Raw genomic sequence first — 19,036 nt, forward strand, 5'->3', positions numbered from 1 at the left:
AAGAACCCCACTCAAAGCAGGTCTTCTGCACAGACTCCAAGGAAACGGCCCTGCCTCTGGGGCCAGCAGGCCTGGGGCTCACTCAACACCCTGTCCCCGGCAAGCAATAGTCCAGCCCTGGGGCCAGGAGGTTGAACTCCGAGAGGGAGTGCTGGGCTGCCATTCGGCCTGAGAAGTGTTCCTGGTGTCCTTCAGCCCCTCCTCAGTGGGCACAGGGGGCACCATGACAGTGGCAGCCCTGCCTCTCCCTCTGAGGGCCACCCATACCCACCCACTCACCATGTTGTTCCAGAGGCTCAGGGCAAGTGTGTTAGGGTCCTGGGCCTGGGGCCCTTCCTGGAAGAGAAGCAGGTGAAAAGGAGCTTACGGGGGTGGGATGGCACCCACCCACCCCACCTCCCTCTCCCTCAGCCTCCCGCTCCCATCAGTGTCAGTGGCATTCATGGAGCACTGTGTGGGTCCAGGTCTCAAAGGTCAGGGCGGGCAGGGGCAAGGCAAGTGTCTGGTTGCTCCATGTGTCACGGGCTCTCCATAACCAAAGTCTCACAGCAGAAGGAACAGGGAGCCTTCTGGGTATGGTGTGTTGGGATGGGGAGGGGTGACGGGAGGCTGCGCTTCTCTTTCTCTGCCTGCCTCCCTGCCTGCCTCTCTCTCTCTTTCTTTTCTTTCTTTCTTTCAACAGGGTCTTGCTAGGTAGCTCTGACTGGCCGTGAACTCACTATGTAACTCAGGCTGGCCTTGGACTCATTGGCTCCTGCCCCAGCCTCCCAAGTTCTGGGATCGCAGGTGTGTGGCACCATACCTGGCTCTCCTCTGCTTTAAACTGTGTTCTGGAGGTGGCACAATGACCTCCCCCAGACAGGAGCCAGTGGCCTGGAGGAAGCAACAGTTCCTAGGCACAGCCCTGAGGGCTCAGGCTGCAGAGACCAGGTCAGCAACTGTGGCCCCACACCCAGGGCCCCAGGATCTGGGGGGCCCCCTGGCCCAGTGACCCTCTGGGGATGGGTGTAGAAGAGCAAGCACAGGAGGAGAGGCAGCAGCCTTGGAGATGGCGTCCTGAATAACAACAGCTAAGAGGTGCCAAGATCTTCCTGTGAATTAGCTCATGTGATCCTGGTGACCACCCCAGAGGGCGGGAACAGTAATAACAATCCTCATTTTATGGATTTCAAACAGAGAGGTGAGGCCACTTGCTCCAGGTGACACAGCTGACCCATTTCAGACCTAGGAGTGGAAGCCAAGCATTGAAGCCTGAGTGCCCGCTCTTCACCTTGGAGCTCCCTGCCTCTAAGAACCTGCTTTCCGGGACCACATAAGAAAGTGTCAGAGCATGTTTTGGCATTGACTCTGAGACTATGTATGTCAGGTTCTGTGAAGCTGGACTGGGCTGGGGATTCTGCAGGGCCGCAGCCGAGAGCTGATGCGTGGTCTAGGCTTCCCCACCTCTGCACTCTTGGCGTCATAGGCAGCTCACTCACCCCAGGAGGTGACACCTCGTAGAAGAAAGGCTGGAAAACCGCTGCGAAGGACTCCTGCTCATTGAAGCTGCTGGAGGCCAGGAGCCTGTCCCAGGCTTCCTGAGAAGGGAGCAGAGAGTGCATCCAGGAGCCTGAGCCGGAGCTGCCCGGCCACACGAGGGCTTCTCAGCGCCCCTCACTCGGGCCACCCATCCTGCTTGCAGTATAGGACGTGCTATCTGGAAGGCCCCTTGCCTCCCACTTTAGGGCTCCTGATGACCTATGCTGAGCTCTCACTTGCTCCTGAAGCCCCAGCCATAGGCCATGCCAGAGAGATCCCGCAGAGTGCTTGGGGAAGCTCAAGAAGCACTAAACAGCTTGGTACACCACCAGGCCTGTGCTTTCTGCCGAGGCACAAGCCACAAGCTTTCTTAAAGTGACAATTTCCAGAGAGAAAGCAGCGTCCCTCAGAGCTTCACTCACAGCTGTCTTCCGAAACACAAGTCGCGATAACTCAGGTTAGTGGGGGCCATGCTTTGACAGTTTGATGAGGACAGTGATGGCTTTCATTGACTCCGCTGTGCTATGTAAGAGTCTCTTCTGTCAGCTAAAATGCGTGTCTTTAGAAGCCTTGGCTTCTTTCGGGCTGAAGCCTGGAGTACAGGCACTGCCTGTGCAAAACTGGCTCACCAGCCACAGATGTGCCAGTAGAAGCAGTAATGAAGACAACAGGCATTTCAGAATGGGTCTTCCAAGCCCCTCGTTCTGTCCCCACAGAATCAGCCCAGCCCCCACCCCAGCGCTGATGGCCCCCACCTTACACACAGGGACAGGGGCTCACCAGATAGGACCACTGCCTCACAACCGTGGCCAGCTTTGAGGTCTCCCCTGAGCAACCGCAGGACCCCGGAGCTGGCCTGCTGTGGGTCAAAACCAACAGGAAATGAGAGGTGGGGGAAGTCTCTAGGGAGAGGAGGGGCTGGTGGGGCCGGGGAGTCACTTCGGGAGGGAGGAGCTGGGGTACCAGGGGAAATAGGAGAAGACAGGCAGCAAATGTTGGGGACCAAAAGGTCGAGGTGGAGAAGCAAGGTGTGGAGATCTTGCCCTGGGGTAGGGTGGGCTACGGAGATGGTCATCTTCTCCCTCCGCTCCTGCTGCCGCCCATACCCATCCTTCTTGCCCTTCTCTACCCTGTTCTCCCTCCTTCCTCTTCAAAGCCTCCTTTCCTGGCGGTCCTGTCCTCTGTCCTTTCTCCAGCTGTCCTTGCCCTGACTTTTCCTACATGAACTTCTTTTCCTGGTTCAAAGCCAGGATTTTTAGGATATGGTTCCAAAAAGTTTAAATTCTATGAAAATGATCAGAAATATATGGAGGTTAAGTTCTGACAAGTTAAATACCCTTAGGCTACATTCTTTCCTACCTGATTTGCAGAAGTAACACTTCTTGGCTCAGAGACGTTTTCCTAAAACTGGCTTTTAAAGCTCAGATCATTCTGGTAGAGGGTGGGTCTCTGGCACTCCATAGGCCTGACTGAATATTTAAACCTTTAACTGGGTCCCCAACATAGTACTTGACAGTAGGCCCTCCACCCCTGACTATGCCAGTCCCATGCACTATTTCACCTCTCCAGCCTCCACGCTTGGGGTCCCCTTGTGGGACAAATGCATGCGGAGTGCCCATGCAGGGCCTGGTACAGGGCAGCCACACAGCACACATTAGTCCCATGTCACTTCCATTTTTACCTGAGCCAAGTCCCCTGATGCCAGCGAGGCATGGCTACAACCTCAGAGAGATCCACCAGGTTCACAAATGCTCGGGGGACCTAGGAGGACACAAGGGATAGGAAGGTGATCGCCATGTTGCCATGGCTGCCCAAGGGCTCTCCGGAACCCCTCAGTTGGACCTCCACTGGGGATCGTCTCTTGGGAAATACTCAGTTGAGGTTAGTCCATGACTGCCACCCCTGCAGCTCTGCTATTGCCTCTTACCTCCCTCATGTTGGGCAGGGTACTTCCTTGCACGGAGCCAGAGGGTCCACAGATGGGGGAGTGCAGGGGCATGAGACAGCCACACACAGCCCTCAGGCTCTCAGACCTGCGGTGTTGCCATGGTAGCTCTAGGCAAGCTCCAGAGGATCTCCAGCCCTCTGGCTGTCACTGCCCCAGACTTGGCCAGAGAGAGGCCTCAGGAAAGAGCAGGGCCACTGGGTCCCCAGGAGGAACCAAACTGCTTCTGGAAACATCCTTTGTAAGCGTGGCATGGCCTAACCTGACCTGTACTGTCATTTCAGAGGCTAAGAGAGTAGCTCCTCTGGAGCTCTCCTCTGCTGGGGCTCTCGCTCTCCCTCTCAGGCGGCCATTTTTCCCCACTCTGGCAGAGTTAACCAGAACCCACCACTGGCCCTTGGAAGGGCCCCAGATCTCAGGGCCACAGAGCATAGCCTCACCTCCTGGTGCAGGTAGTGCAGCACCCCAGTCAGCTTGTCCCAGTCACTCAAGGGCCCGTCCTGTGAGCAAAGAAGTGAACTGAGCGAGGTGCCAACAGGGCGGACGTGAGGCTGAGGATGCCCGGACTCAGGCGGGTCTCGCTGAGAGAGATCCTAGGCAAACCCTGACGGAGACCCTGGCTTCCCACAACAAGTGTAGAGCTCCCAGTGCACTTTCATTTTTTGGGGTCCATTTCTGGCTTCCTGAACCTGTCATCTACCAGGAGAAAAACCAAACTCCCAGGTGAGAAGTCCTGTGTCAGGGAAAGGCGGCCCCAAGGTTAGAGCAAGGTCAGAACACCTGGTATGATCGTGATGCTCAAAGTAAGGGGTGGGAGACTTACTCCCAAAGGCTCACAGAATCATTCGGGTCTGAGGGGAACACATCCAACCCTGGACTTAAGCCTTGCAACTTCTAAGGACACAGGGCAGTGGTGGCGAACCTATAGCACCTGTGCCACAGCTGGCTGGCTGTTATCATCAAAACCCCTAAAAGGTTCACCGTCACTGATTTAGGGGAAAGATCTCTTTTCTGAAATGCTTGGGACCAGAAGTGTTTCAGAGTTTGGAGTTTTTTGCCTTTTGAAATATTTGCATAGAGTGTACCGCTTGAATACCTCCAATCCAAAAATCTAAAATGCTCAAAAAGTTTTGGACTATGGAACATTGTGGATTTCACATAGGGATGTTCAACTGGTGCTATTTTGTCCTCCTTCTCCCTGCCATGTTTGCCCTGAGCAATAGAAAGGTTGCTAGAGAGACAGCACGAGAGGACCCCATGACCTGAGTGTGTGAAACACACCTGCTGCCCACCCAACACACCCCCCTCTTCCTCTTTGCTGATAATGACAATAAACAAATGAAAACACCTCAAAAATTGACTCTGGTTTACCTTCTCAGTGTGAAATATAAATAAATAAAATTTACAAGATGGACTCCCAGGCTGCCTGTAAACTGGTGGTCCCCTGAGGCAACTTGGCTTAGAGAAGACAAAGATGGCTAAGAAGTGGTTCTGTTTTCTGGGGGGGAAGCGGGGGCGGGTGTTGGAGGGGGGACACAGGTTGCCAGTCACAAGTGGGGACTGCGAGGCAGGAAGTGAGGAGGAAATGTAATGTCCCTGTCTCTCCACAGTCCGTCCCTGCTTTGGGGGAGCCCAGGCGGGTCTGCCATGACGTCAGCCATGAAGCCTTCTACCTAGTTTTCTTCCAAGTCTTTCCCTGAGGCAAAGTTGACCATCACACATCCCCTCCTGAGGAGCCCTGGGAACTGTCGAGAAATGTCCTTGCTGCCCCTCTTAACACCACATTCAGGATGAATATCTTCCCGAGGGCTCTGGAGACACTTGTTTGGCTGTCTTGAGTGAAAAGCCCCAGTCAGGGTGTTTTGGTCAGGGCCACACAGGGAATCTGGGCTGAGCCAGTCATCCCAGGCACTGCATGGGGTTTTTTTGTTTTTGGTACCAGGGATCGAACTCGGGTTCTTGCGCTTGGGCAGCAGGTGTCGAAACCACTGAGATAAATCCCCGGCTCATGTTTACCATTTCTTAATGGGAAAACCTTTTCTGTTATATGAACTTTCAGGAAATGCTCAACCAGAGCCAGAAAAAGGCAGAGCTGCCCTATGAAGTTAGGTGAGGGCCAGGAGCCCACCTCTTCAGACTCTGCCCTCAGAGGTACCTCCAGCGAACATTCTGGTAATTACAGAGGGAGTGACAGTACCTGAAATGTGATTGAGGAATATAAGGATGCAGAGGAAGAACTCAACTGGAGACGTAGAGCTACACCACAGGAAGAGCCTAAAGAGAGCACCAGGGCCGGGGATGCCCCTGGGAAGACAAGACAGTGTGTGTGGTTTGGCTGAGGAGCGTGGGGGTGGAGCGCCGCTGCAGTGAGCTAAATTTATGGAAAACAGCGGCTCACGGCTTGGAAATCAGGAGTGAGGCATAGTTACTTTTATCGTATGTTTGCAACCAATTAAAAGTGTGAGGTTCTGTGTGTGAAAAACTCAACCCTTATGTATCAACATGAGAGATCTCGAGGGAATCTCACATATTGACAAAAACCGTTACATTTGATAACTAGCGTTGGAAGTGCTCTAGGGAGAGGTGGCCTTAGGCGTTCAGTGGTGGGAATGGAAATGAGGTGAGCGATTAGGCAGACTATTAAGACTCGAGCACTGGTGGTTCTATACTTAAAATTTACTCAGGGCACTTGTCTTCCAACTATTTTGACAAGGACAAATATACTTCCCATCACAATCGAGTACACATATCCAGATGGAAATGAAGCACAACATTCACTAACCAATAGTTGCTTTACTAAATGAAATGGACTAGAATATTTTATAGTTTATTCCATTTTCTTTCCTTCTTGCAATCCTTTAAACTGATTTCTTTTGGACTCGTGGATATATTCCTGTTATGGTTTCTATCCAGATGACCCCCAAGAGCCCCATCGTTCCTAGACAGGGCTTTTGAAAGGTGATGGGGTTAGGAAGGTGGCATCCGTGTCTTGCTGTTTAGGAGGCCGGCCTGGTTGGAAGACGCGGGTCCCTAGGGTCATGAGCTGGGAGGGTCTACCTCCCTTCCAAGCTCCTTCCTTGATTCTCTCTGCTTCCTGTCCACCATGCCGTGAGCAGCTCCCTTCCACCTTGCCCCTCTGCCATGCTGTCCTGCCTTGGAGCCAATCCACTAGCCTTAAGTTGTAACTATAGAGTATTTTGTCCCAGCAATGAGGAAAGTGACCAACTCAATTCCAATTCACAATTTGAACATCACCATATCTAGAAAAATACTCTCACCTGTTTAAGTAAATGCACAAGTTTGCTTCTTGAAGCGTTGCTTATAATAGTGAAATTTAAAATGCCTTAATGGCCATCAGTAGGGTAATGGCTAAATAAAATGTAAATTTATACAATAGAGTACACTGCATTCAAGTAGCAAGAATAAACTCAATCCATGTGTTATTATCATGACCGGCTCTCAAAAATACTTGGTTAACAAAAAATTTACTCAATATTACACCAAGTATAATGCTATTTATATTAACTCTCATATCCACAGACATGCAGGAAAATAATGTTAAGGTTCATAGATAGTTCACCCTCCCCGATCCCTGCCCCTGTTGTCCCTCAGCTTCTCAACCTACACTTTACCTCAGGATCAGAGGGACACAGGTAGCACAGGCTTGCATTACTGAAGAACACATTGATGAGTTTCCAGTCCTGGCGGAAATCAAGTTGCTAAAGAAAAATCACATAGAAGAGAAATAGCAGTGAGATCTTGAGCCCAAAGAACTTCTTTTCATATCTTTCAATTTCATACAGCCACTCCCATTACAATTATCTTTATGGATTTGGGGGGTTTTGGGGGTTTTTTTGTTTTGTTTTGTTTGGTACCAGGGATTGAACTCGGGTCCTTGCACTTGTGCAGCAGGCGGCGAAACCACTGAGCTAAATCCCTGGCCCCATATTTATGGATTTTTAATCAGAAGAAGTAAATGGTGGGAGCCTAAAGTAGTAGAACTATTAGCAGGCAACTGGGGAAAATATAAAAGTATTTTTAAGGGTATAACTTTGGATCCAATAGTTCCATTTCCCAAAAGTTATTTTAAGGAAAAAGTGAAACATGAAATATTTAGCTCTAATGATGTCTTGTTCATAAGAATGAAAGGCTAGAAGCAACATAAATGTCTGAAATAGGAGATTACTATGTAAATTATGGAACATTCATAAGATGAAACATTATGTGATTACTGAAACAGTGCTGGAAAATGTAATTATTGCCATGGAAAATAATACATTGAGAAAAATAGGCTAGAAAAAGTATCTACATCTAGTAACATCCTGTTTTACCATATATATACTGGTATTTATATACTCAGCAAAAACATGGAAAGGACTAAGTACCAAGTTATTAACAATAATTACTGTTGGCTAGTAGGTTTAAGGATGGTTCTTAATGTTCTTTTTGTTTATCTGTATTTTCTGATTTTTCTATAAAAATATGTGTTACTTGTACAAGAAAAAACAAACTTTTATTCTGTTCTTCTGAGGCAGCATCCTGTGGTTGAGGAACACTGGACTGTGAATCAAGCACTTTAGATTTCAGCTCTAACTAGCAGTGTGATCTTAGTTTCCTCATCCGTAATATTTTGGGGTTCAATTCAGGACCTCCCAGCAATTTGCAGAACAATTATATTCTCTTATCATAGAAATTCTGGAATTCTGTTGGGGGAAACCAATCCTTTGTGGCACAGCTCACACATTGGCGGATGTCCCTATGGAACTTGGAATGACCTCCACTTTAACTCCTGACCCTTTAAGGTACACACGTCTGACTGAGACAGCAGCTTCCCTTGGGCCCAGGGCTGTAGTCGCAGTGGCCAATTAGAACCAGCTTGGTGCAAGGCCTGCCTTGATTTGACACTTGCCCAGAGGGGCAGCATGAAACATTGGAGGATGCTTATTACAAACTTATGTAAGTAATTGGGCAAAGGCATCTGAACTGTTAGGAGAGCGGATAACAAGGTGTCCAGGATAGTATATGTTATAGAGGCCTCCATCCTAAGAGCTAAAATTAATAGGGTAATTATTAATACCAGCAACTTCAATGACAACGATAGCTATGGAATTTTACTGAGCACCAAGTCTGCACCAGGCACATTCAGTAACCCATTTAATCTTCCATAAACCTCATGCCGCAAGCTCTCTGATTACCCCCATAAGTAGGGAAACTAAGTCTTAGGAGGTTAAATGCCTGACCCAGCATCACACAGAAATAGGTGGAAAATACAGGATTTGAACTCAAGCCAGTCTCTCCCTGGAACCCAACCACTTCCCTATGTGGGAAATCATTCACCCCATCTGCCAAATTTCAATAGTAGCACGAGTCAACCATTCTGAACAGCAGAGTTGCTTAGTCTTTCCTTCTAGTGACCTTCAGAGAGCTGGGTGGAAAGGATGCTTTTGCAGAGCCCAGCCCACACCAGTTGCTGTGCTCACAGCAAGACGGTGCCAGAACCATCCCCATTCTGTTTGGCCTGATTTTCTAGCAGCGGCCACAGGCAGCCCAACAGTGCCAGAGTTAGATGGACTCTTACCGGGTTCTGCTTCAAGCTTCTCACCAGTTCTTCAGCCTGAATCCATAAGTCTCTGTGTAGGGAGAGGGTATTAGAAAGAAAAATCAGTAAGACAGAAATTTTTCCAGGGTCTGGCAGCTCACCCCTTACCCCAGCCAAGGTGCCAGGCTCTGAGCCTGATTTTTAAAACAGCACAGGGGCGGCATTCAGCTTTGCCTTAATAACTCATTTAGTCTTCCACAAACCTTCGACAGCAAGCTCTTTTATTACCCCTCTACTGTGAAGCCTATTTGACTGCCAGCCCCCGAAATCCTCCCACCTGCTTGCCCGAGACCAGCAGAAATACACAACCCTGGAGAGAGACAGAAAGGGAGCTTACTCAACACCGTTGTGGGGAGCAGTGCTATTTCCAGGAGGGCACATGGGCATCAGAACAGAAGGGTTGAAGTGGCTGATGATGCCTGAAAGGACTAAAGAGAGAGCTGGTCAGAGCCTTGGCCTTGACAGCTGGAGGTCACCTCTATAGACTGCTCCCTCATAGGGAGAGGTGCCCTTTTTCAAAGCACAGCCTTTGTACCCTGCCTCGGGCTTTGAGGTCACCCCTGAAGCGGGCCCTGGAAGCGATCAGAGCTGAGACTGAGCATGTATGTGGTGGAGGCCAGGCCCGGTTCTAAGTGTTTTCCTGCATTCTATCATCTAATCCTTAATAATAAACTCAGAGCAACACCATTTCCAGTTTAGTGAAGGGGAAAACTAAGGCAGAGAAACCCAGCGAGCTGCCCAAGGTCTCCCAGCTACTGGAGGTTGTGAGGGCTTGAACCAGAGCTCTTGGATGCCAAGGCTTTTAACTGGGCTGCCTTCCAGTTCCCATCCCTCCTCTGGAGAGTGACATCGGGGTGGGAAAGCTCTAGGGAACACACAGAACACGTCCCAGAGCTGACAGCCAGAGCACCGCTAAAAATAGTGCTGTCAGGAGCACTTGTGTCTTTCTCGTTCCCTGGAGAGGAGAGGGCAGAGCAGAGCAGGAGAAGGTGTTACGAAGGGGAGCTGCCTCCATCTACTGGCTTTCTTGTCTCCCTTTCCTTTTGTCCCCAGGCTTTCCTGTCTCCCTTAGGCCCCAGTATTGGCTGGAAAGGGCCTCCCTGCAAGGGGAGCTGGCTCCGCAGGCAGCTGGCAGGGAGGGGCTGGGGAGCTGGACCGGAAGTCAGGAGACTGGTCGCTTGGCTTTGTGACTTTGGCCAGCCGCCTAACTCGTGTGTGATATTGCTATATCCCCTTCCTTCACCCAGATTAAAAGCTTCATTTTCTCCATGCCCTGCCCCTGCAGCCTGCAGAAGCAGCCCATGCCTATGGCTTTGAGCTCAAGATGACAGGGACAGTATGTGTGCAACACTTACTCCCTCACATGAGGATAATCTGTAAGGACCAGTGACAAAACACAAATATCTAGTTGCCATGTAAAAGTAAACAAGGCCAGGCTAGGCACAGTGGTGATAGCCACCAAGTTAGTGAGCCTCTTCTTTTGGAAGCCTTTGACTCTTCCCCAGGGGACTTGCCTACTACCTCTGTGGCCAGCAGAATTCCTTCCCCTGTCAATCAGGTGACAGATGGGCTGAACAGCAGCCCCAGGCTTCCCTGCTGGATCAGGAGTTCTGAAGGAGGGCCAGTATTCCATTCATCCAATCCTTTCCAGGAGCCTGAGGCTCCCACGCCCTTCATGTAAATTCCAGGCTGGTTTCTAGGGCACCAGCTACTTCCTCCACCATCGGAGCATTTGCATCCCCCCCTCCTTCTCTCTTTGATCCCCCAGGGAAAGGCGGCTTCCCTCATTCTTGACCTTGGAGCACCAGGCACAATAGACTAACTTCCAATTTAACTTGGCTAATGTTAAGGAACTTGGGATGACTTGATAGCATCAAAAAACTGACATTAGCAAATAAAAAAGCCCAGGTTTCAGAGAGTATAAGTATATTGGAATATAGAAAGGCCATAAAATGTTAGCCATAATATCGAAGACAGCCAAATTAGTTAGAAAATATAGGGCAGGCAGGACCGGGCCTTCAGCACAAAAAGTAACTGAGATACATTTACTAAAAGGTCAAGATTCAAAAAGGAAGAACTACACTCACGTACTTCCCCTAGGATGAACAGCAGTGACTGGTATTCTAAACAGGCATCAGTCACCTGAGGTGGGGAGCAAAACCTCCCTAGCCCATTCCTTCTGGGAAATGCTTGTTCGCCCATGTATTAGATAACTAGCTTCTCCATTTGATTTAATCAGTATTACCTAAGTGAGTATACCTGTTGGAATCTTATTGGTCGATCATAGTTTTGTCCTGCTCTGTGATTTCCCATTGGACCAACATTACCTAAGCTTATAATCTTATTAGTTGATGATAGTTTTGTCCCATGTTGAACCCACCTCACCTTGTGGCTTTGCTCAATAAAACACTTTTTTTTTGTACTGGGAATGAAACTGGGGACCTTGTGCTTGTGAGACAGGCAGCGGAACCACTGAGCTAAATCCCCGGCCCAATAAAACACTTTTGAGAAGCAGGGTGGGTGGGCAACCAACTTTCTGGGTGTTCTCCCCTGTTTCTCTCAGGTAGAGCTGTCTTTCCCTCAATAAATTCTTCCTACTCTTAACCTCCATTGTTCCTAGAATTCATTCTTCCACTTTAGAGAACAGGAACTCAGTGTGTCCAGACATCTAGGAGGCTGGGAGTTATTTTTCCCTTCGGATTATTTACATTATTTAGATTACTTGATGCCTTATATCAATAATTATCTCCAGTGTGATTACAGTTGACTTTTACGTCCTTCATTAAATTTTCCTGAACTCAAGCGATGTATTTATATTACACATGGAGATATGAAGTGAAACAGACTGAAAATTAGACCCATGTCCTTCCCTTGGGCAGAAGGAATGAAGCAAGACATTTCCCCAGCTGAAGTGACCAAGGCCAGCCCTGGGCTCCTGGGGCAGCGGGAACTGCAGGGCTCTGGTCCAGCCACCCTAGCCCAGCCTGTCCCCAGCCCCTCTTCCCTATACTTTCATCTCAACCCAATGCTTCCAGGCTTCTCTTTGTCCAAAGACCTTTGGACACATTTCTTGTGCCTTCCATTCAGGGTGTGTGACTTTCTTTCCATGGCCTGGGTCCCTTATCTGCCCTCTCAAAATCCCTTCCCCTTTTCCCAGGCCCTGGTGACAAAGTGGCCGGTATAGTACATCTTCTTCATTAGCAAAACTGCTGCTATGTTGGGAGGGAGGGGGACATGTAAGCCAGGACTCACCAGTCATCATGCCCATGCAGGCTGACAGTGGCTTCTCAATCCTGCAGGTAGAGGCGAGCATGTGAGTGTCTGACTGCACTTGTCTCCGGCCAGCAGCCTTCCCTGGTGAGACCCTCACTTCTCCCTCCTCCCTAACCTGGCCCAGAGCTCAAAGCGGATGACGATCCCAGTGTACAGGGACCCAGTTCAAACCCTGCACGGTTCCCCAGAGACAGGGCAAGGGGCCTGTTGACAAGAAGCAGGATTCCACCCTTCAGCTTTCTTCCTCTTCTCGCCAATTCACCCAGTGGAGCCACTGGGATTCACAGGCCCGGAGGGTCCGGGCTGGGAGGTCAGAGGCTGTTTCTGGTCCCTGCCCTGTCCCCTGCCCCTGATTTCCTCCACCAATTGAAGAAAGATATTTAATCAGAAGTGTCTCAGGCGCTTTCCTGATCCCTCTGTCCCAGGACAGGTACCTTTCGCTCTCCTCCAGGTGGACTGTCCCAGAGTCTGGAAGCTGGAAAAGACACTTGGTGTTGGCGAGTCATCCAGGGAGGCAGCAGAGGGAAGGAAAATGCCACCCCCCGCACCATCTCTGCCAGGCCTCTGAGGTGAGTATTTTCCTCAGAGCTTTGATCTGGATGCATCACAAAGTCATATTAATATTCTGCCTGGAATCAAAGACTGTGACCCGCCCCCTATAATCTGAAATTGACTTTATTGCCATCTCCCCCAACTAGAACATAAATGCCTCAAGGGCAGGACTTTCACGTTTGCAACTTGACTATATTTCTTGGATCTAGAACAGTCACACAATGAACAGCTGCTGAATAAGTATTTTCTGAATGAACAAAATAAGTTTCTGTTTCCACCCTTGGATAACACAGGACACTCCGACTCGAACACTGCAGGTGACACCTTGGTAACTCCACCCCCTGCTGGGGTCCCATCCTTCCAAAGCCCTGAGGGATGCTTAGAAATATGTCTGAGACAGAAAGGGCTCAGTGACTATTAGCTATTGTTAGCACTATTATCTTCACAGTTTCCGACACATGGTCTCTCAAAATTCCTAGAGGACTGGATGGCAGGTGTGGTGCTAACAGGTTGGACGGCAAGACCTTTGCTGTCTACACCCAGGCTGCTGCAGAACTTTAAGGAGCCCAGCAGCTCTCCTACATTCCTCTCAACTGAGGGCCAGGCCATGGACTGGTCACAGCTCCAGAGCTCTCTTTAGAGGGCAGGCTGACCGTGAAATTCCTCTACCTGAGCACAAGGTTCTTTGACGCTCGGAAAAAGGAACTTAGAAAGGTCACTGTCCCAGGGAAGGATGACAAGTTAAACAAAAAATGAAGATGAAAGCTGAGTATTATAAACATGGACAGGTCAGCTAGAAAGGGGAGAAGATCTTACAGGCCATAGCAACACACTCAGCCTGTGCCCCACTAGAGGGGCACTGTGCTCCAGCCTAGGCCCATGGCAGCCAGAGGAACATGGACCCACAGCTGCCAGATCTCATTTTTCAAGAGAAGCTGGAAACCCAGACATTTATTTAAAATCTTCTGATTTCAATGTTGGCAGCTGATTCAGTTAGACACAATGTGAGCCGGAAGTGGTGGTTCACCCCAGTAACCCCAAGCACTGAGGGAGGCTGAAGGAGGAGGATCACAAGTTCCAGCCCAGCCTGGGCAATTTAGTGACTTGACAAGACCTGTCTCCAAGAGTAAAATGCACTGAGGATCTAGCTCTGTCCAAAGGCCCCAAGTTCAGTCCCTGTACTATCAAAAAAAAAAAAAAAAACGCTGTGTGAAGACCAACAATTTGCTTCTTCTGATAATCAGTTGATGAACGGCAGGTCTTGTCCCCAGAGAGGAAGTAATAATAAAGAGAGCTGAGGAGGAGGATGGGTCAGAGCACAAGAGGGACAGGAACAGGAATGGGGTGAAGGGTCAGTGAGAAGTACGGGAAAGGGACAGCGGGACAAACCTGCCAACACCTACTTCTCCACTTTGCCCCTGCCTGCCACCGTCTCTCCGTCGTCACTCACTGAATGCCTGCTTTGTGGCAACCACCGTGACACCAGGGACACAGAGCTAAGTACCACACGGGCTCTTCCCCAAGGAATTTGGGATAGTGGATTGTAACCTCTCATCTCCTGGCGTGGAAATATCTATGAGAGTCAAGGAAAACAAACAATTCACAGATAGGCTATTATCTGTGATCCAATTTAGGTTCCCTGTGTCCCCTACGTCCCTATGCATCGCTGCATACGGGAGTGGAGGCAAGGAAGAGAGCTAAAATGTGACTGGGTCTTCTGTTATTTGGAAATGTTATGAATACTTGCATATCTAAATTTTAAAGTTCTGTAATAAGAAAAAGGGGGACCTATAGCAATTAAAACAGTGGTGGTTACCTTCCCAGATGAGTAGCTGTGCCTTAGCTATATCCAGGAATTCAAGGCAAACATGTCATGTTAGACTTTTTCTTTTTAAATTCACTGTATTCCATTTTTTTCCCCGATGGTTATTTTAAACATAGAACGGTTCACTCCCATCTCTCAGGACGGTAAGGAAGAAGGCTCACAGGAACTGTGCCGTCAGGTGTGATCCTGAAGGTCAAGTTCCCTGGCCGTGGACTGATAATGATGCTGGGCTGGAGGCGTCCTGGACTGGGGTGCATTCTGCTGCTGAAGGCCCCAGGCTCCCCCAGGTATGAGCGGAGTGAGTGACAGCCCTGAGCTGTCAGGCCTGAATCATTCATGAACAGGAACATGCTCTAGGAGCTGGGATGGAAGGGTGGAAGGCCCAGAGGGGTTTAACTTTAGAAATGTGCCTGGGTGGATATTCCCCTGCCCAAGGCCTGCCCAAGGTGGAAGAATCCAGGTCCTCAGCAAGCACGTCGCACCCCCAGGCTCTGGTGTGTTAGTGTCATATGCAGAGAGGCACAGGCTCGGCAAAGCCAGCCTGCTATCCAGGACACATGAATCCTTTCCTCATTGACCTCCAGCTCTCCTTCTGTTGTCCCAAGGGGAGTCTCGTCCTGTCCCATCAACACACAGCTGGCCACTCAGGTAGAGAAAGAATAGAGGAAGGATGGATGGGGAAGCTCTGCCTGCCACAGGCCACCCGGCCAAGGCCATCTGCTAACATGAAGACCCCCTTCACACTCCGGTACCTCATCCTTCTTCCCACTACACCCATATCCTCCCTTCACACTGGTCATAGTTGCTCAATGAGTAGAGGGCGTCCTGGGCCTGGGCAGCTTCAACCAGTGCACAAACAGAGGTGGTATTTGTAACTATGGTGGAGCTGACCGTAGCAGGACTGAGTGTCCCAGGCAGTTCCAGAGAGGTTGTGATTTGAGAAGGGAAGGTGAGACAGGCCGAGGGCGTCTGAGGCACTGGGTCAGCTGACACTACGATGGAGTCTGGGTTGCATCCAGGCCAGGGGAAAGGGAGTGCAGGCTGAACAGGGGACAGATTCCAGGAAGGAAACAAGGGAGTGGGCACTGGGGAGAGAGGAGATTGTCAAGTGTGGGAGGCACAGGACACCTCTGGGGCAGAGCTGAGGCCTGTGAGGAAGTGTTCTGTCCAGCTGGGGTCACCGGAACTTCAGGACCAGCAGGGCTGCTGAGCTTTGCAAGACCAGGGCAGATGGGATGTGGACACCACATCATCATCATCATCATCATCATCATCATCATCATCATCATCATAACCTTGTAACTAGTAGGATGGCTACTATTTAAAAACAAACAAAAGCCAGAAAATAAGAGTTGTGGAGAATATGGAAAAATTATTATAACCCTGAACATTTTTGGTTTGAATGTAAAATGGTGTAGCCACTCGGAAAAATAATTTCTCATGGAATTACCATGTGATCCACCAATTCCACTTCTGGGTGTATGACCAAAAAATTGAAAGCAGGGCCTTGAAGAGATATTTGTGCACACATGTTCATAGCAGCATTAGTCACAATAGCCAGAAGACGGAAGCAACCTCAATGCCCATCAGTGGTTGAATGGATAAATAAAATGTGATATTTCCACACAATGAAGTATTATTCTGCCTTAAAAAGGAAGAACCTGTCACCTATGGATATTACGCTGAGTGAAGTAAGCCAGTCACAAGAAGACAAATACTGTTCCATTTCACTTTACAAAGTAAAACTTTTACATAGTCAAACTATAGAAATGAAAGTGGAATAGTGGTCACTGGGGACTGGGAAAGGGAGAAAGAGTTGTTATTGAAGAGGTGAAGAGTTTCAGTAAAAGGCAAAAGATTTATATGACCTGAAGAGAAACCAGAGTACGAGAATTTCAGGATTGAAAGATCCAGAGGTGGTTTGTACAACAGTGAGAATATATTTTATACTACTGAACTGCACATTTAAAAGTGGTTAAAATGCTAAATTTTATGTATGCATATTTAGCACAATTATAAACAAAAATGTAATGTTAAGATTTATGAATTTTTTAAGCATACAAAGCAGGTAAAGAATTTCTTTTATAAATAGAACATTTAAAACATCGCTTTAAAATTTCTGTGCAATACTTGATTTATCAATGACAAATTCCAAAGGCTCCCCACCCTGATGCAAGAGTAGGCATTTATTTGATTTTAAAATAAGAATTCAAAACCTCCTGGATAGTAGAATTTCTTCAATCCGTATAATGCTCTCTCCCGAAATGGAATGTTCTGCCTGATTAGAAGGAGCCTATACAGCTTTACCAATACCAAACTCGGGTCCTTCCCCAAGCTACTTTATGTACTCACAGTTTCCATGTTGCCAATGGCTGCTATGAGTTTGATGTCAGCAGGTGTCAGAGAGTGCACTGTGAACACAAGAACCCATGCAGTAAGGTCAGCTCTGCACCCCGTGATGTAGGCAGAGGGTGGGTGCATGGAGCAGACCCACATCCTATAGAACTTGCACAGCTGCCATGTCAACTCTGTTGGCGTGGGAGTGGGAAGCTGATCCTGTAGTCACTGGGGCTCCTGGGAACTGTACTGGAAAGGGGCTTCCTCCCCTCTGCGGCTGCACAGTTACCTGGACCAGAGGTCTCCAAATAGATGTCCCATGGAAGGTCATGCATGGTGGCCACCATTTTCCCTACTCACTTGGCCCTCTGTCTGCCTCTCATTTCCCCTACTCCATGACTCTGCCTTTCTGGGTCATCATTAATAAGTAAGAAGGTAACAAATTAAAATCAAAGCCACTTGGGTACCCTAAGTTTAGCTTGAAGCTTGCTAGGGAACAACACTTAAAACCTGTAAACACACAAAAACATACCAGGTAAGATGTAAGCAAATGATACTCATGGAAATCTCCTTGAGTGACCAGAATTTTTAGAAATTAAGTCTCCCTAAAAAGGAACGACCAAACTCCTCAGTCATGTCATGGGGGCATTCAAATGTAAACTTGCTAGAATACCATTTCCTAAAAAGTACATCAGCTTATTCCTCTACCTAAAGTCTTTCTTTACGTAACAGAAGAGTAGATCAAGTCAGTACAATGCAAGCATGAAGAAAACCATTAAACACAGTCAGTCCCTTAACATGGATTAAAGCCAGGAAAGACAACCAGCACTAATGGCATCCAGGGACCAGGCAAGCCGAGCCCCTAATAGGGGCAAATGGCTTGAAAGCCCACTGTGGCTCTATTACAGAAAAAGGGAAGCCATGTGAGCAACTGAGCTTGGACTCTCAGCTCCCACGACACATTCAACCCACAGGGAGGCAGGTCCTAGAGGCTGCCCCACCCAAGAAAACCACTGCAGGGCCATGTTGGTTTTATTCCTGAGTGAGGCAGTGAGCTCTATCCCACCATAGAAATGACTGAGGGGAGACATAGAGGTGGGAGAAGGGGCTGAGGATCAAGAAGAGGGAGAATCGGTCGGGGATTTAGCTCAGTGGTTTCGCCGCCTGCTGCGCAAGCACAAGGACCCAAGTTCGATCCCTGGTACCAAAAAAAAAAAAACCAAAAAAAAAAAAAAGAAGAGGGAGAATCGAACAGCTAAAGGGTCTAAGAAAAGTAGGGTTGGAGCCTCTGCTGCCCCCCACACTCCCAAGAGAAGAGGTGGAGCCTTTGTTGCTTATGGCCAGCGGCACATACCTGATTCAGAAGGCACGTTCACTCCTAACTTCTTTGGGTTGCACAGGAATGGAAAATTCTTCACAGTCTGCAACTGAAACAAAACATCAGCTGCCTTGTGTGGAAAGACACATTGCAGGCTCTGAACAAGTGGTGTAGCAATGGCCATGTCCTTGTTCTGTCTAGGCTCAAAATCCAGAAGCAATAATTTTCCATGGTTGCTTCTCCTAACCTCCAGTTTCCCTGGTAAAAGAGGACGTGGGGATATTGACAATGACTTTAGCAGGTGGCACATAAGAGTGTCTCAGAGAAAAGTGGGGTGGACATGGAGGGCAGATGATGGAGAATAAAAATTAATTCCTGGAATGGTGAAAAAGTTCTGGAGACGGACAGCGAAGACAGTTCCACAACAATGTGAATCTACTTAATGCCATTAAATTCTACACTCAAATAGTTAAAAATTTTCATATTGCATGTATTTTACCACAATTAGAAAATAACTAAGAGAACCAGTAAATCTAGACTAAAAAAAAAAAAATCAATCCTGTGCTACATCTATGTGTATTGTCTACTTTCCCTCTTTTATTTTGATTATTTACACAAAAGCAAGTATAGCCGGCATGTTTATTTGCTGGCGAAAACCAGGTAAACTTG

At 48.5% G+C, this 19,036-nt stretch overlaps 1 protein-coding gene across 6 annotated transcripts in view; it reads right to left on the bottom strand.

Annotated features, from left to right (window-relative positions):
- The window catches only part of Plb1 (phospholipase B1), a 134,546-nt gene that overhangs the window by 88,277 nt on the left and 27,233 nt on the right, over nucleotides 1-19,036 (bottom strand). For 5 of the 6 annotated variants that reach the window (XR_015453213.1, XM_087216507.1, XM_021253650.2 and 2 more), the window contains 12 exons: nucleotides 18,404-18,476; nucleotides 17,065-17,123; nucleotides 12,770-12,810; nucleotides 12,315-12,355; nucleotides 9,400-9,490; nucleotides 9,042-9,093; nucleotides 7,096-7,182; nucleotides 3,904-3,963; nucleotides 3,200-3,279; nucleotides 2,299-2,377; nucleotides 1,479-1,577; nucleotides 280-336 (listed from right to left, as the gene is read on the bottom strand). Coding sequence is in view for 5 of the 6 variants with exons in the window: in XM_087216507.1 (XP_087072633.1) it covers nucleotides 280-336; nucleotides 1,479-1,577; nucleotides 2,299-2,377; nucleotides 3,200-3,279; nucleotides 3,904-3,963; nucleotides 7,096-7,182; nucleotides 9,042-9,093; nucleotides 9,400-9,490; nucleotides 12,315-12,355; nucleotides 12,770-12,810; nucleotides 17,065-17,123; nucleotides 18,404-18,476 (819 nt within the window). In the remaining variant the exon portion in view is untranslated. The remainder of the gene's footprint in view (nucleotides 1-279; nucleotides 337-1,478; nucleotides 1,578-2,298; nucleotides 2,378-3,199; nucleotides 3,280-3,903; nucleotides 3,964-7,095; nucleotides 7,183-9,041; nucleotides 9,094-9,399; nucleotides 9,491-12,314; nucleotides 12,356-12,769; nucleotides 12,811-17,064; nucleotides 17,124-18,403; nucleotides 18,477-19,036) is intronic. The other variant, XM_021253651.2, reaches the window with a different exon arrangement.

Source organism: Heterocephalus glaber, unplaced genomic scaffold (genome assembly GCF_053883595.1).
Source record: "Heterocephalus glaber isolate CG9 unplaced genomic scaffold, H.glaber_assembly_v1.0 deba00001457, whole genome shotgun sequence".
In the NCBI taxonomy this organism is placed as follows: domain Eukaryota; kingdom Metazoa; phylum Chordata; class Mammalia; order Rodentia; family Bathyergidae; genus Heterocephalus; species Heterocephalus glaber.